The sequence below is a fragment of the Conger conger genome, chromosome 16, assembly GCF_963514075.1.
Source record: "Conger conger chromosome 16, fConCon1.1, whole genome shotgun sequence".
Taxonomy (NCBI): Eukaryota; Metazoa; Chordata; class Actinopteri; order Anguilliformes; family Congridae; genus Conger; species Conger conger.
The window spans coordinates 5,313,859-5,331,358 of record NC_083775.1 but is presented as its reverse complement, the minus strand read 5'-3'; the positions used below and the strand labels follow the sequence as shown (position 1 = coordinate 5,331,358).

The window sequence follows — 17,500 nt, the reverse complement described above, 5'->3', positions numbered from 1 at the left end:
TGACCAGCTCAATTTCCATGCAGGTCACGCTGGCATTGCAGGATTTTACAGCAGGTAGTAAACGGCAGTATAAATCAACACCGGTTCACTCGTGGATTAGATCACTGTGAAATGTTTCACATAGGGACACGGGAGCAGTCCTTGGCTGTCCCTCAAGTGCTTATGAAGAAATGTAGCGAGAATATCGGACGTCGTAAACGTTAAGGCCAATTAAATAATTTGGGCAGAGAAGTTGGCATGACAACCAGAAACAGATATGGCCCTTTTTTTGCCCGCCTGCGGCATACAGGACACCGATAGCTTTGTTACAGATCGCCGTGGATACAGTGCTTACTTCCTGTTCTAGAATGCCCTCCCCCGTTCCAGAACCTCCTGCTCCACAGGTGTATAAATGCTTACAGTGTGTGAGACGAGGACACGAACGTTTCACGCCCGCCCACCCCCCCCCCCCCCCGCCCTCAGCCGTAAAAGGTCAGAGGTTAAATCCTCCCCGCGTTCCCCTACCGTCGGCCAGGAACTGGAGGAGGGCCAGGTCGATGGGCCGTTTCCACGGCGACTCCTTCTGCAGCGCGATGCCGTAGCCCGTGGTGGCGAAGACCTTCCCGCTGCCGATGGTGACCAGCTTGCAGCCCTCGTCCTTCCCTGCCATGTAGTTCAGCACGGCCGCGTCGTAGATGAAGGCGTCCAGCTTCCTGCCCGACACAAACGCACGCCGCGGGAGTTAGACGCCTCCTCGCTGGGCTGACCGCTCGCTCAGCTTTCAGTTTGAGCAGTTTAGCAGTTTGTCTGTAAAGGTCCCGTTTTGTACACCTTTCCTGTGTTTTTATTCTCCTCATGTCCGTAAGAAGACGTTTGTGTGGGTTTTAAAGGTACGATAGGTAAAATCTTTGTGTAACATTGCTACAAGACTAAATCCCCTTCTTATCATTGAAAAAGCCTTGCTGACGTGCTCACTCACCCTCTGACTGTGTTTATAGTCCTTAAATTTGGGTTTCAAAATACACAGTTGACAGGCCGACACTCTGTACCAAAGCATCATATAACTGTACAATAATTCAAGCTCATTGGTCGAAAATTGGTTCTAATTGCCACAGCCAATGGTGTTTCAACATCAGCGTGTTCACAGGGAAGGGGGAGGGATAATCAGTGTTGTGGTTTGAGGGGGAGGGATAAACAGTGTTGCGGTTTGAGGGGGAGGGATAAACAGTGTTGTGGTTTGAGGGTGTTTGTTGCCACTATTCCTCTCTTGTCCGTTAGAAGTCCGAAATTACCGATTGTACCTTTAAGTACCAAAAACAATCTCTACCCAGTTTTACATGTCCATTCTCCAGGGCCTCCTCTGAGCTTCGCTGAGAACAGGCTGTTTTAGTGCCTGTGTCTTTAAGGCTCACTGATATCTATGAACCTCTGGCTAGCTCTGCAACAAACTGAACCCCCATCTGTGCCAAGTGCTTGGATGTCTTCCAGGTACAGTATAAGATCGGCCATGCTGAAGGTGGACATATACAAATGGGTGTGTAGTTGTGTCATTGGCTCGGGAGGTAAGAGCACTCGTCTAGCAGTCGGGAGGCTGGGTTCGATCCCCCCCCCCCCCCCTGTTTGTGTTGAAGTGTCCCCGAACACGACGCGGGGGACTATAATATGCATAGTGCAGGTTTATTTGGGGACGGTGCGTTTTGATACTTCCACAGTGTTTTAGAGCACCTACAACTCCATTATAATTCACATTGCAAGTGAAATAGAATTTTCTTTTTTCCCCCCCCACACAATATGGGACCTTTAATCCCGTTCACATTATTCTGTATTCCAGCATTAAGCAGCCCTGGTCCAGGTGTCCCAGAGATCCAGAGACGTTTCTGGCCTCTGCTCCGGTCTTGCCGCTAACTGTATGAATTAGTAAAGAGTTTGGGCTTAATAAATGCAGGTGGCCTTGTGCGTTAGGAACCGCTGATAGATTCCTTCCATCGGTTACACAGACGAGACACTTTACAGTCCGGCCGGGAGCGCGGGCGGGACATTCGCATATAATTTGAAAATCAGACATTCCAGCGGAAAAAAACGGACGTCTGGCGACCCTTGCTGCATTCCAATTCCAACTCGGGCCGCGAATAATGGATCAAACTTGGGGGTGAAACTAAATAATTTTTAAAAACCCAGCCTCCATTTATCTACCTGTGTTCAGGTTTGAGAATAGCTTATTTACTTATTCTTAAATAATGGTAAATAAAACAACAAAATGTGAAATTCTGAGATGACGCAGAACTGTTCCCAGATCTGGGCTGGTTGTGCAGATGAAAATCTGTGTTGTGGTCTACCTACCTATGTGCACAGGTGAGAGACTGTGCTAGGTGTGTACAGGTGAGAGACTTTGCTGGGTGTATACAGGTGAGAGGCTGAGGTAGGTGTATACAGGTGAGAGACTGTGCTGGGTGTGTACAGGTGAGAGACTTTGCTGGGTGTGTACAGGTGAGAGACTGTGATGGGTGTGTACAGGTGAGAGACTGTGCTGGGTGTGTACAGGTGAGAGACTTTGCTGGGTGTGTACAGGTGAGAGACTGTGCTGGGTGTGTACAGGTGAGAGACTGTGCTGGGTGTGTACAGGTGAGAGACTGTGCTGGGTGTGTACAGGTGAGAGACTTTGCTGGGTGTGTACAGGTGAGAGACTGTGCTGGGTGTGTACAGGTGAGAGACTGTGCTAGGTGTGTACAGGTGAGAGACTGTGCTAGGTGTGTACAGGTGAGAGACTGTGCTGGGTGTGTACAGGTGAGAGACTGTGCTGGGTGTGTACAGGTGAGAGACTGTGCTGGGTGTGTACAGGTGAGAGACTGTGCTGGGTGTGTACAGGTGAGAGACTGTGCTAGGTGTGTACAGGTGAGAGACTTTGCTGGGTGTGCACAGGTGAGAGGCTGAGGTAGGTGTGCACAGGTTGAGAGACTATGCTGGGTGTGTACAGGTTGAGAAACTGCTGGGTGTGTGCAGGTGAGATACTGAGCTGGGTGTGTTGTGCACGCCGATGGATACCCTGTTTTGAGGCTGTTGAGGGCGTCCTCCACTCCCTTCTGGTTGTACTTGACCATGTGGGAGTGCATCTCCGGGTAGTTGCTGCGGATGTTCCGCTCCGTGCTGCCGTTGGGCACCGTGCCGAACCGGAAGGGCGGGTACTGCTCCTGAGGCTTCTGGAACTGTCGGGGGCAAGCGCGGAGAACGTCACATGACCTGGGCGCTTGGGTGAGGTCACATGACCCCAGTACTTGGGTGAGGTCACATGACCCCAGTACTTGGGTGAGGTCACATGCGAGGGAAATTTGGTCATGTTGCATGGCGTGATTATTTGGGTGGTCACATGATGTGAGTTACTGGGTAATGTCACATGACGTGAGTAACTGGGCAATGTCACATGACGTGAGTAACTGGACAATGTCACATGACGTGAGTACTTGGGCAATGTCACATGATGTGAGTGATTGGTGATGTGACAGGACCTAAGTAACTGGGTGTCTAATGTACCATTTATCATAAAGAACCAAATACGTTATTGAGCAGAAGGTTCTGGTTTGATCTCCAAATCATTTCCATTTACCCTTACTGCTGAGGAAGGCCCTAAACCTGACCTGAGTAGATAATCAACTGCCTAATGACAATACAGGTGTGCCACCCAGCCACCCTTTCAGGCAGTAAGAGTCAAAGCCATGTCTGCTTTCGTGCACATGTTCTCCCTGATACTGCAGACTCTTGCAAAGGGCCTATTTCTGAAAGCTGAAAAGAGGCTTGGCTTTATTCTGCAGCAGAACTGAAGCAGTACTGTGAGGGCAGAGCTTCGCCGCGGTTTTAGCTTTTCATCTGACCTCTGCTGTTTCTCTCGGCACGCCAGCGCTCCTGACCGCAGACCGAAGTGTTTACACGAGCGGATACTCCTCGACCCGGCGACAGGGAGAGAGCGGGAGAGCAAACCGGCCGCCTTTCTGCCACCACCACCCTCAGGGAGACGTCTGGTCGGCCGAGGTGAAGGTCGCACCCTCTGATCCATCTCTGTGAAATCCGCGGCGCTGACCGCGATAAGAGTGCCAGGCGCGGCCGATAGAAACGCTCTCCGTCCTGGGAATGTCTTCTGGGATTCGGATTTGATAAGATTTTGAGAACGACGACGGAACGGCGGCGGCCTCTAGATTTTAATCCTCGGCCGTTATTAAATTCTTTCCCTCCCGTTTCCCTGAGAAGTTTGTCCGGTGGAGGGACCGGACTGCTTGACTGGCCGGTGTGAAGGAGTCGCACGCTCGCTGTTTGCGGTCGTGCTGATTGGCTGACTGGGACCGCTCCGGGTCCTGTTATCGCCATGGCGCCAAGCACTTGATGGGGACACTGTGCCATAGGGAGTGCCATCCTTCAGGCGAAACATTAGGCCTGAGCTCTGAAGGGACTCTGCCATTCACAGACGCAATATGTCATCCTAATCGGATCGCGGAATACTCGGTAGACGATTTAAATGGAAATTGATCAGCAGAATTGGCACGGCTTTGGGTAAAAGTAGTTCAAACGGTCAAAAATGTTTTATTGTCCGGAGAGAGTCCAGCCTGAAGATATTTTGGCTGGTGCTTTTCCATAAACTGTTTTTTACGCCTGGACCCGGTCCAGGGAAGGTTGTGCGGGGCCAGAATAAGTGAATGCCTTGTTTTGTTCAGATTTTGATTGATCGAATCGCCTCCCAACAGGCACCTCAGAAACACCCCCAATAATTCGTGCTCTGATGTCAGACTGCTTGTTTTTCCCCACACCATTACTCGTGAATGGGTGAAGTAGAGGGAATCATAATCTGCCGTAATGTACAGAACCGTTCAGGACCTGCCAGTCCCTGACACCGCGAAAGCCAAGCCGCGTGGATTTATTTTAAAGATAAACTAATAATTTGTCCCCTGCATTTTCACCCATTCTAGTTATTTAGGAGCTGTGGGCAGTCACAGTGCGGTGCCCGGGGACCAACTCCAGTTCTGAGGCCAGTGCCTTGGTCAAGGGCGCAATGGCAGGAGCACACCTAACCTAAGATGCGTGTCTTTTAGGGTTAATTTTAGATGTTACAATATCCGTACTCTATCTTGGTCTCCAATGGGAGACATGATGAAGAGGTTATCCTAATGTGAAATCGGCTGCAATTAAAAAAAAAAATTGAGCGCCATTTTGTGCCCTTCCTTTTTGTCACTGAGCGCCATTTTGTGCCCTCATGCCCTACCTTCTTGTTGCCGAGCGCCATTTTGTGTCGTGCCCTACCTTCTTGTCGCTGAGGCCTGACACGGTGTCGATGTACTGCTCCTGGATCATGAAGGCGGCCAGGTTGGCGGTGTAGCTGGCGAGGAAGATGACGGCGAAGAAGGCCCACACCAGCACCATGATCTTGCTGGTGGTGCCCTTGGGGTTCTCGATGGGCACGGAGTTGTTGAAGACGATGCCCCAGAGCAGCCAGACCGACTTCCCGATGGTGAAGGTGGGGCCTCCCGGATCTGAGAGAAAGGGGGAGGAGGTTATTCTCCTTTTCATTTTCCCTTTCAGTCCCAAGAGTGCTCTCTGGCACTCTCGACCTCATACCTTTTCCACCAATCAAAGTGACTGCTATACGATTGTTTTAAAACCCTCCTAAATTTTCTGAACTTTCTCAGTCGTCTGAACCCCTGGGGTTTGGGTGGAGCCATTTCATATTGGACTTGGGGCTCAAAGGGGTAATTGCCATAGTTACCGCTCCTTAACCCTTTAAGGCAGGGGTGTCCAATGTTATCCTAAAAGGGCCGGCGTGGGTGCAGGTTTTTGTTTTAACCCAGCAGTTACACACCTGATTATACTAATGAACTGATCGTGGTCTTTAATCAAGACCTAGATGAGTAGAATCAGCTGTCTCAGTGCTGTGCTAAAACAACAACCTGCACACACACACCGGCCCTTTCTGGATAAGATTGGACACCCCTGGTTTAAGGTGTAAGATCGGAAATACGTGATTAGAGTGTTCTTGACCCGACATTCTAATGATGAGGTCACAATCACGACTGGTAATTGAAAACGATGGAGTTCTAGAACACTGACTTTTTGATTTTGGGGCGGGGGGTGGGGGGGGCATTACATAACAAATCTACTCTTTCAAGGGTTAACATCCTTAATTGCCATGGTGACATGTTTACTGAAAGCCATTTTATTACCAGCTGCCATCTGGCAGTGCTGCACCCAGAACACTACTATCTTACAATAAGTATGGCCCTGAAGAGAATTAAAAATGATTTGATACGTCTGCTTGCACACAGAGAGCCGTTTATTTGTGCTTTTCCGCACATTTGTATTTCCTCTTCTCTGTGGCAGCCAATTAATAAAAAAACCCTCTGTCGGCAAGCAGCGCCTTTGATAAAATTACATTCACGTTTTATTTGTGAAACCTTTAATTTCCCAACACACCAATTCGGAGATAGCCTCTTAATCTCTGCATAATCATTGTTTTGATCGCAAGGGTGAATAATGGCCTATTAATAGCCGTAACAAGAGTTTCAGGCTCAGATTCTTGGTCTTTGATATGCTGGTCCTCCTTGTTGTGCCAGTCAACATCAGATAAAGGTTAATCTAACGGCATTAATTAAACTTGCCAAATGTATTTGTAACCTGCTCACCCAGAACACAGGCAAGGTCACATCACAATTACTTGGCTCATTTGGTCTTATCAATTGATTGAATTAAAGACGGACGGGCAGACGTACGGATATACGTATGGAAAGACAGACGTACAGAGAGACAGATGTATGGACAGACGTTTGGACAGACAGACGGACAGACAGGCATACAGACAGATGGAAAGACAAACAGACAGACAGGCGTACAGACGGACGGACAGACAGACAGATCGAATGGCAGACAGACAGACAGACAGACAGACAGACCGACCGGCGTACAGACAGGCGTACAGACAGACGGACAGACAGGCGTACAGGTGTACAGACGGACAAACAGACATACAGACAGATGCACAGACATACAGACAGATGTACGGACAGACGTACAGACAGACGTACAGACAGACGTATGGACAGACGTATGGACAGACAGACAGACGGACAGACGGACAGATGGACAGACGGACAGACGGACAGATGGACAGACGGACAGACAGACAGACAGACAGACGTACAGACAGACGTACGGACAGACGTATGGACAGACGTATGGACAGACAGACAGACAGACGTACAGACAGATGGACAGACGGACAGACAGACAGACCGACAGGCGTACAGGCGTACAGACGGACAGACAGACAGACAGACAGGCGTACGGACAGACAGACGGACAGACTCACCTTTGGCATTGATGAGGCTGCGGTTGTAGCCGACAGGGCTGCAGTACTCGAACACAAAGACGGTGATGGCCACCACCGTCAGACACATGACGAACATCATGACCCACACAGCCGGGCTGTAGGGCTCTGCGGGGGGAGAGAGAGGAAAGGGTTAATGGGCCTCTCTCTGCGGCCAATCAGAGCAGGAGGGGAGGAGAATGAGAGGGAAGAGACATGTTGCTGCTGTCCAATCAGAGAAGAAGAAAGGAAGACTGATCCCTGCAGGATCTCGTTTTGGACTGGTCACATGATAGAGGTGTGTTAAACAAAAAAAACATTTGATCCTGTGGTGGGAATTATTTTGGAGTCCCACAATGGAGTGGGATTCCTTCAGGCCCGTAGACCCTGCTGTGGGACAGAGGACATGCTCTCACCCAAAAAGGCAGAGGGGGAGACGGTGCCGTTGCTCCTGGCGACCATCACGCTGATTCCCGTCTCCACAAACGGGACGGAGAAGTCGATGATCTCCGAGCGCTCCTCGTTTATGGTCAGCGATCCGATGGCCATGTCGGCTCGCTTGTAGACCACCTGCAGGACACAGCAGTGCAGATTAGCGTTGCACCCCCCATCCTTAACATCCTCAACATCCTCAACATCCATAACATCCACAACATCCTTAACATCCATAATGTTCTTAACATCCATAACGTCCTTAACATCTATAACGTCTTTAAAATCCATAATATCCTCAACATCCATAACGTCCTCAACATCCATAACATCCTCAACATCCATAATGTTCTTAACCTCATAACGTCCTTAACATCTATAACGTCATTAACATCTATAACATCCTCAACATCCATAACGTCCTTAACATCTATAACGTCTTTAAAATCCATAATATCCTCAACATCCATAACGTCCTCAACATCCATAACATCCTCAACATCCTGAACATCCATAACATCCTGAACATCTATAACGTCCTTAGCATCATAAAGTCCGCAACATATATAACGTCCCTAAACATCCATAACGTCCTTAATTTTCCCTTTGGGTTGAGAAATACAGCCTCAGTATTGACAGACATCAGCGTATCTACACAGTAGAGCTAGGGGACTGAGCTGCTTTCTGTTAAAAATAGTATTTCAAACACCAAAGCTGTACTTCAAAGATTGATGTTTTTTTGAAGTCATTTTTGAAGTTCGATGATCAGGTGTGTTATCAACCTGGTCTTCCCCTGGATTTCTGAGGACAGTGATATGAATGAGACTAAGGCTAGTGAACATGAAGACTACAAATATGTGAATCCATAACGGTTTATAAATAACTCCCACATATACTTAGCTTCGTCTGATTGTTTTACCCGGCGTGTTGTGTTCTGCTGTATTTTGAATACGCAAGCATGCCACCTACATGAATGAAATTTCAATAATATTCATTGAATAATCGACACATTTATATTGAGGAAACGGTGAGAAACGGTCCTTAAACAGAAGCCTCGCTCAGATTCCTGCCCGTTTAACTGTGACCTCACGCTTCCCTTTCGATCGATCCATTCGGCGCAGAATAGCGCAGGTATTCCTGGCCTTCCTTTCACGTTCGCTCCCTTTGTGAGTCTGACACCTCTCCCACCTTTATCAATTTTTTCGCGCCGGTCGGTAAAAAGGCGCTCGCACCGACGTCCCTCCCCGCCGCGTCGGAGAAGACTGGGAAACGTCGACGCGGAGCGTGGGACTAATAATCCCCGTGCCAAAGGTTGTTGTCAGTGAGATGGGAAGGAGCCTTATTTTCTACCAGCGATTATACTTATCGCCCCCGCCGTCTAAAAATACCCCCCTCTGACGATAGCTCTCCTACAGTACCTGGCGCTAATATTTATTATTCTAGTGCGTGTGCGTCTCCGGGCCGGGACACCTTGCGCCGAGCCCCATCACGCCCGGCGCTGGGCGTATCCCGCCGCCCCATTGGCCCCGCGGTGGAGCTGGGTGAGTCAGCGTGTGGCAGCGCTAGAGCTAACACGGTAATCTCTGCTCTTAGCGGGACGGCGGGCGGTGGAGGAAAATATATTCATCCAGCAGCAGGAGATCATTTACAGGGCCGGTTATGTGTGTTTTCTTTTTTGTTTTTTTGTTTTTATCATGCCCCGCTGTCTCCTACTGAAGAGCGAGCTTTCTTTACGCACACGGCCCGTAAACCTAATCCTTTATGCGGCTTCTGTTAAGTAAAGCGCTGCAGTATCCATTTTGTTTACTCTTACACTATTTATTCATTTGGAAAGTTGTGCAGTTTCCCCCTCCTTTTACCGGAGAAACAGACTGACCGCATTGATCGGGACTGCTAACCCGCTAACTGTGGCTGTTACAAAACTTGTTCATGCGCCAACTGTATCTATACAGTTATACAAGTACACACACACACACACACACACACACACACCTATGTGTACTGTATGATATAATTCCATACAAAGCTCCCAAAATCAAGGTTATGCAAAAATATTCAAAAATCAGATGCTTAGCTCCTTGAAACATCTAAGATTCTAAGATAATTGTTTATTCTGCGCTGAACTGTATGAACTCTACAGACGGTTGGAAGTCATGACTGAAGAGAGTCATCTCATTGAAAACCACAGGGGAAAATTAATACAATGAGCTGTCAATCACTGACTAAATGCTTTGCAGGAACCAATCACAATATTTTCTTCCCCTGAGTAAAACACAGTGATTGGTTGCAATCACCGACTTACTGATACAATATGGCAGCTCTGCATAGCTTCACTCCCCTGACACTTGTTATCTGTACCGTACTGCATTGCTGTTGTCAGGTGATATTCATGTCGTATCGACAGGTAGTCGTTTTGCGGTAGTGCGGACACGCAAGACTGTTGTTCTGGCGGAGACAGGTGTAGACAGGAGTCCAGACGGATTTTTAGTTGAATAGACACATTTCAACTTCTGCTTTCTCTCAGGCAGCCAATTAATCAAAGATTCTCTGTCAGCATGGACTGCTGCCCAGTGCAGTTCTGCAGATGGATAAAAGTATTTCAGCCATATAAATCTGCCATTTTTGTTGTAGACGGAGATAGGATTGCATTTGTATGGACAGGCGACAGTGTCAGTGGGAATGGTGGCGGCGGGGACCTCTCACCTCTCCGATCATCCCGTTCCAGGTCCCGCGGACCTTCTTGCCGTGTTTTCCGTTGGTGACCAGGTAGAGGTCGTAGGAGAACTTGATATTCCGGGAGAGCTTCTTCAGGATGTCGATGCAGAAGCCCTTGCAGCACAGTTTGGTGTACGGCTCAGTGTGGCCCACAATGCTGCGGAAACAGAATGTTACACTTCTGAACAGGAAGTGACATCACAACGACCGTGCTCAGGATGTTACATTTCTGAACAGGAAGTGACATCACCACAACTGTGCTCAGGATGTTACACTTCTGAACAGGAAGTGACATCACCACAACTGTGCTCAGGATGTTACACTTCCGAACAGGAAGTGACATCACAACGACCGCGCGTTCTTAGACCGCCCCAGTATCTCAGGTGTTTAATTATCAATTTATATACTGTCATCCTGTCCCAGGGCTTTATATTTCAGCTGCGACCCGGGAGGAACTCGGTCGTTTGTGATCCATCATTTCCTGCCACGCCGTAGTTTGTTCTGACTGTAAAAGTTTGGAGGAAATAAAAAAGCAGGCCCTCAGATCCACTTGGCAGTTTCTTTTTTTTTTTTTTAAATACCCTTGGCGCTGCTCATGAAATGTAGGATTTGTTCTCGCTTTCCGTCAGATATCGATTACGCGTCAAACTCTTGCTGCCGACGGACACCGTTGCGTCCGCCTGTCTCCACGCCGGACGCATCGTTAATGGGGCTAACGTGCCGGATCGCGACGTCTCTCACCGCTCGCCGGGACAGTTTAAGCTCCGAAAAGCCATTTCATCTCTGTCTGAATTTGGATCAAAAGGCCTTTATATTATTTATCGGGGCGGGAGACGGGTGCCGGGGTGACCTGCGGTGTGTGAGAGGAATTAATGGCGACGTCGGCGGACGCGGAGGCCGCGGCGAACACTCGGGCGGTCCGCTCAGGAAGCAGGGCGTCGCTGCGTGTCCGCGGCCGTGTCTTCAGGGGAGAGGTCTCCCGTCTCGTCCTCTCCATCTGCACGCAGGGCTGAGAGAGCCGGCATATGTCAGCGCTGACCCAGCTACGGCCACCCAGGAAGCAGCTCAGCTCATCAGAGCAACGCTACAGGGGGGAGGAAGAGGGTAGGGTCTCTGTCTCTCTCTCTCTCTCTCTCTCTCTCTCTCTCTCACACTCTCTCTGTTTGTGTCTCTCCCTACCTCTTTCTCTCTTCTTCTCTGTCTCACCTTGTATCTCTCTTTCTCTCCTTCTCCCCCCTCTCTCTCCACTCCTCTGTCTCCCCCCCTCACTCTCCCCCTCTCTCCCCCTCTCCCTCTCTCTCTCCCTCTCTCTCTCTCTCTCTCTCCCCCTCTCCCTCTCTCTCTCCCTCTCTCCCTCTCTCCCCCCCCCTGACGTCAGGAGCGTGGAGGCTGGGAGTGGCTCGGTGGGGCGCGGCGTTATGTCACCGTGGCGACAGATGGGCTGACAGCCGGGGATGACCGAAAACAAATCCGACACAAATTAATCACAAACAAACAAAGAGCAGAAAACGCGCTGCATAGCGGCTCGGCCGCCGGGCGAGAGAGGGGCTGAGAGAGGAGCTGAGAGAGGGGCTGAGAGAGGGGAGAGAGAGGGGCAGAGAGAGAGGGGCAGAGAGAGAGGGGCAGAGAGAGAGGGGCTGAGAGAGGGGCTGAGAGAGAGGCAGAGAGAGGGGCTGAGAGAGAGGCAGAGAGAGAGGCAGAGAGAGGGGCTGAGAGAGGGGAGAGAGAGGGGCAGAGAGAGGGGGAGAGAGAGGGGCAGAGAGAGGGGGAGAGAGAGGGGAGAGAGAGTGGGAGAGAGAGGGGCTGAGAGAGGGGCTGAGAGAGGGGAGAGAGAGGGGCTGAGAGAGAGTGGGAGAGAGAGGGGCAGAGAGAGGGGCAGAGAGAGGGAATGAGAGAGGGGCTGAGAGAGGGGCAGAGAGAGAGGGGCTGAGAGAGGGGCAGAGAGAGGGGCAGAGAGAGAGGGAGAGAGAGGGGCAGAGAGAGGGGCTGAGAGAGAGGGGCTGAGAGAGAGGGGGAGAGAGAGGGGCTGAGAGAGAGGAGGAGATAGAGGGGCTGAGAGCGGGGAGAGGGAGCGGGAGAGAGAGACAGAGAGAGAAAGGAGAGAGAGGAAGCCGTCCCACGTGCAGACTGGCGGTTCTGGCCCCCACCCCCCCAGCGCTAATACGCTCACACGCGTGGATATGCACTGCAGGTACTCACCTCTGAAATCAAAATAGGTACCAAGTAAGTACCTGCTATTTACCCAGTAAGTATGCTGTAATTAACAGGCTGTAAAATAAAGCGTTACCAATATTACTTTGCTGGGTCGTATGTGGGAGAGAGAGGCACAGGGAAGATTAGTGCTTTGTGGGTATTTTGATTCTATATCCCAAGACTGTGTTGGAAACCGCATACTTGCAGACTACCAGTGCTAGTTTCGAATGCAACCGCAGACTGTAGTCTCTGGCATTGGGTGTCCTGCAGAATAGAGATGTCGCTATGGTGTTGGGGGCGGTGGGGAGGTGGGTTATTTTGGGTAAATATCTGAACCCCCTGCACACCTGCACACCTGCGCCCCCCACACCACCTGCCCCTGTCCCAGCCTCCCTGGCCTCTCCGCCTCAGCAGCTGTGTCTGCCAGGTGTTTTATGTGTGATGTGCCGGCGTTCCCCGTTTGACCCGCGTCATTAGTGCAGAGTCGCAAGCGGCCGGGGGCCAGCTGTTCATCCGAAAATCCTGATGGATCAGGATACGGACACTGATCTGAGACGCCAACATCACAGGGATCAGGGTACTGACACTGATCTGAGACGCCAACATCACAGAGATCAGGGTACGGACACTGATCTGAGACGCCAACATCACAGGGACCAGGGTACTGACACTGATCTGAGACGCCAACATCACAGAGATCAGGGTATTGACACTGATCTGAGACGCCAACATCACAGGGATCAGGGTATTGACACTGATCTGAGACGCCAACATCACAGAGATCAGGATACGGACACTGATCTGAGACGCCAACATCACAGAGATCAGGGTACTGACACTGATCTGAGACGCCAACATCACAGGGATCAGGGTACTGACACTGATCTGAGACGCCAACATCACAGAGATCAGGATACGGACACTGATCTGAGACGCCAACATCACAGAGATCAGGGTATTGACACTGATCTGAGACGCCAACATCACAGGGATCAGGGTACGGACACTGATCTGAGACGCCAACATCACAGGGACCAGGGTACTGACACTGATCTGAGACGCCAACATCACAGAGATCAGGATACGGACACTGATCTGAGACGCCAACATCACAGAGATCAGGGTACGGACACTGATCTGAGACGCCAACATCACAGGGATCAGGGTATTGACACTGATCTGAGACGCCAACATCACAGGAATCAGGGTATTGACACTGATCTGAGACGCCAACATCACAGGGATCAGGGTATTGACACTGATCTGAGACGCCAACATCACAGGGACCAGGATACGGACACTGATCTGAGACGCCAACATCACAGAGATCAGGGTATTGACACTGATCTGAGACGCCAACATCACAGGGACCAGGGTACGGACACTGATCTGAGACGCCAACATCACAGGGATCAGGATACGGACACTGATCTGAGACGCCAACATCACAGAGATCAGGATACGGACACTGATCTGAGACGCCAACATCACAGAGATCAGGATACGGACACTGATCTGAGACGCCAACATCACAGAGATCAGGATACGGACACTGATCTGAGACGCCAACATCACAGAGATCAGGATACGGACACTGATCTGAGACGCCAACATCACAGGGATCAGGATACGGACACTGATCTGAGACGCCAACATCACAGGGACCAGGGTATTGACACTGATCTGAGACGCCAACATCACAGGGACCAGGGTATTGACACTGATCTGAGACGCCAACATCACAGAGATCAGGGTACGGACACTGATCTGAGACGCCAACATCACAGAGATCAGGGTACTGACACTGATCTGAGACGCCAACATCACAGGGATCAGGGTACTGACACTGATCTGAGACGCCAACATCACAGGGACCAGGCTACTGACACTGATCTGAGACACCAACATCACAGAGATCAGGGTACTGACACTGATCTGAGACGCCAACATCACAGGAATCAGGGTACTGACACTGATCTGAGACGCCAACATCACAGAGATCAGGGTACTGACACTGATCTGAGACGCCAACATCACAGAGATCAGGGTACTGACACTGATCTGAGACGCCAACATCACAGAGATCAGGGTACTGACACTGATCTGAGACGCCAAAATCACAGAGATCAGGGTATTGACACTGATCTGAGACGCCAAAATCACAGATCAGGGTATTGACACTGATCTGAGACGCCAAAATCACAGAGATCAGGGTATTGACACTGATCTGAGACGCCAACATCACAGGGACCAGGGTACTGACACTGATCTGAGACGCCAACATCACAGAGATCAGGGTATTGACACTGATCTGAGACGCCAACATCACAGGGATCAGGGTACGGACACTGATCTGAGACGCCAACATCACAGAGATCAGGGTACTGACACTGATCTGAGACGCCAACATCACAGAGATCAGGGTATTGACACTGATCTGAGACGCCAACATCACAGAGATCAGGGTATTGACACTGATCTGAGACGCCAACATCACAGAGATCAGGGTACTGACACTGATCTGAGACACCAACATCACAGAGATCAGGGTACTGACACTGATCTGAGACGCCAAAATCACAGAGATCAGGGTATTGACACTGATCTGAGACGCCAAAATCACAGAGATCAGGGTATTGACACTGATCTGAGACGCCAAAATCACAGAGATCAGGGTATTGACACTGATCTGAGACGCCAACATCACAGGGACCAGGGTACTGACACTGATCTGAGACGCCAACATCACAGAGATCAGGGTATTGACACTGATCTGAGACGCCAACATCACAGGAATCAGGGTACTGACACTGATCTGAGACGCCAACATCACAGAGATCAGGGTACTGACACTGATCTGAGACGCCAACATCACAGAGATCAGGGTACTGACACTGATCTGAGACGCCAACATCACAGAGATCAGGGTACTGACACTGATCTGAGACACCAACATCACAGAGATCAGGGTACTGACACTGATCTGAGACACCAACATCATAGAGATCAGGGTACTGACACTGATCTGAGATGCCAACATTACAGGAATCAGGGTACTGACACTGATCTGAGACACCAACATCACAGAGATCAGGGTACTGACACTGATCTGAGACGCCAACATCACAGGAATCAGGGTATTGACACTGGTCTGAGCCGGCAACATCACAGGAATCAGGGTATTGACACTGATCTGAGACGCCAACATCACAGAGATCAGGGTACTGACACTGATCTGAGACGCCAACATCACAGGGATCAGGGTACTGACACTGATCTGAGATGCCAACATCACAGGAATCAGGGTACTGACACTGATTTGAGACGCCAACATCAAAAGAGACCAGAGTACTGATATACTGACACTGCGTATGTGTGCACGTGTGCACGTGTGCGTGCATGCGTGCATATGTTTTTGTGTATACTCTCTGGTGTCTTATACTGCATGTGTATGCATAAATGCTTGTGTCTGTGTGTGTGTGTGTGTGTGTGTGTGTGTGTGCATGCATGCATGTCTGCATATGTATGCATGTGTGTGCGTGTGTGTGCATGTGTGTGCATGAATGTGTATATGTGTGTGTGCGTGTGTATGTGTGTGTGTGTGTGCATGCATGTGTGCATATGTATGTGAGTGTGCGTTGTCGTGTACGTGTACGCATGTGTGTGTGTGAATGTGTGTGTACTCTCTGCGGTCTTATTTGATGTCAGTCTCGTTTCACTCGATGCTCACGCAGTCTGCTGGCGTGTGCGTTCTCAGAGACGCGTCGGCCGGTGTCAGACAGGGAGCCCCGCTGAAGCACACCGTGTTTCGGGAACGGCCCGGGAACAGGACGTCCTCGCCAGCCCAGAGTCCGCGGGACCGCGGGGGACGAGACGCCGGCCCTCTCGCCCCGGATCATGTGACCTCGATGGGCAGCCATGCGGCGATGAAAAAGTGCAGGGGGATCGTGGGTAATGATGGCGCGTCTCTCTCTCTCTCTCTCTCTCTCTCTCCCTCTCTCTCTCTCTCCCTCTCTCTCTCTCTCTCTCTCCCCCTCTCCGTCATCCTGATCAGGATCTATAAGCTGCTGGAGCGATTAATAGGGTCTCTGTATGCAGAAGACTATTAATGTCAGAGCCGTGCGCGGCTGAGATTACCGCGACCGCAATACCGGCAGTACGTTACCGCCATCGACCGCCGCGTCACTCCCGCCCGGCTCCCTCCCTCGCTCCCTCCCTCCATCCCTCCCTCCCGCGTTTGATTGATCAGATCTTTACCGGTTCTGCTTTGCCGACTTAATACAACTGCCCTCTCCGCCCGGCTGTATGTTCCTGGAAAACGTAAGCTTATCTGAGAAAAATATGAATAAATAAATAAAGCAAAGGAAGTAAAAAACTACAGAAGCGGGCCTTCACTTCTACAGAGAGCTGCGCGCTGGAAATGGGCCCTGGTCTGAGCCCGGCCGACGCGAAAACGTTCTCGCGACGTTGCTGCCCTGTTGCGGCAACGTTATAACATTCACAGAACACTCCAGTAACATTGTGAGAACGTTGTGGGAGTGAAAATGGCCGCAGAGTGCCCCCGTGTGATCCGTACACAAGCCGTGTCCGTCGGCCCCCTAGTGCGGCTTTTGTTCTGCGTGTCCGTCGTCCAAAGAGTGTCTGACTGTGTCTTTGTGCTCCTTTTAAGTAGGAAATCAATTGCAATTTTTCACAGCGGATTCTGAAAAGGATAAAAGAAAAAAAAAAAAAAGAATATGGTTCTCAATGGTTCAGTATGAGTATAATCTAATAATTCTGATCAAAAGTTTCTATTCCAGATCAAAGGCTTGTGAGTTCTGTGGTTTAACCTCCAGTCTCCAG

General features: G+C 50.3%; 1 protein-coding gene across 1 annotated transcript in view; it reads right to left on the bottom strand.

Annotated features, from left to right (window-relative positions):
• Nucleotides 1-17,500, bottom strand: part of LOC133114759 (glutamate receptor ionotropic, NMDA 2C-like) — a 56,337-nt gene that overhangs the window by 7,298 nt on the left and 31,539 nt on the right. Inside the window, 6 exon segments of the mRNA XM_061224378.1 lie at nt 505-692; nt 3,022-3,182; nt 5,263-5,492; nt 7,322-7,447; nt 7,735-7,888; nt 10,454-10,622. Coding sequence (XP_061080362.1) covers nt 505-692; nt 3,022-3,182; nt 5,263-5,492; nt 7,322-7,447; nt 7,735-7,888; nt 10,454-10,622 — 1,028 coding nt within the window.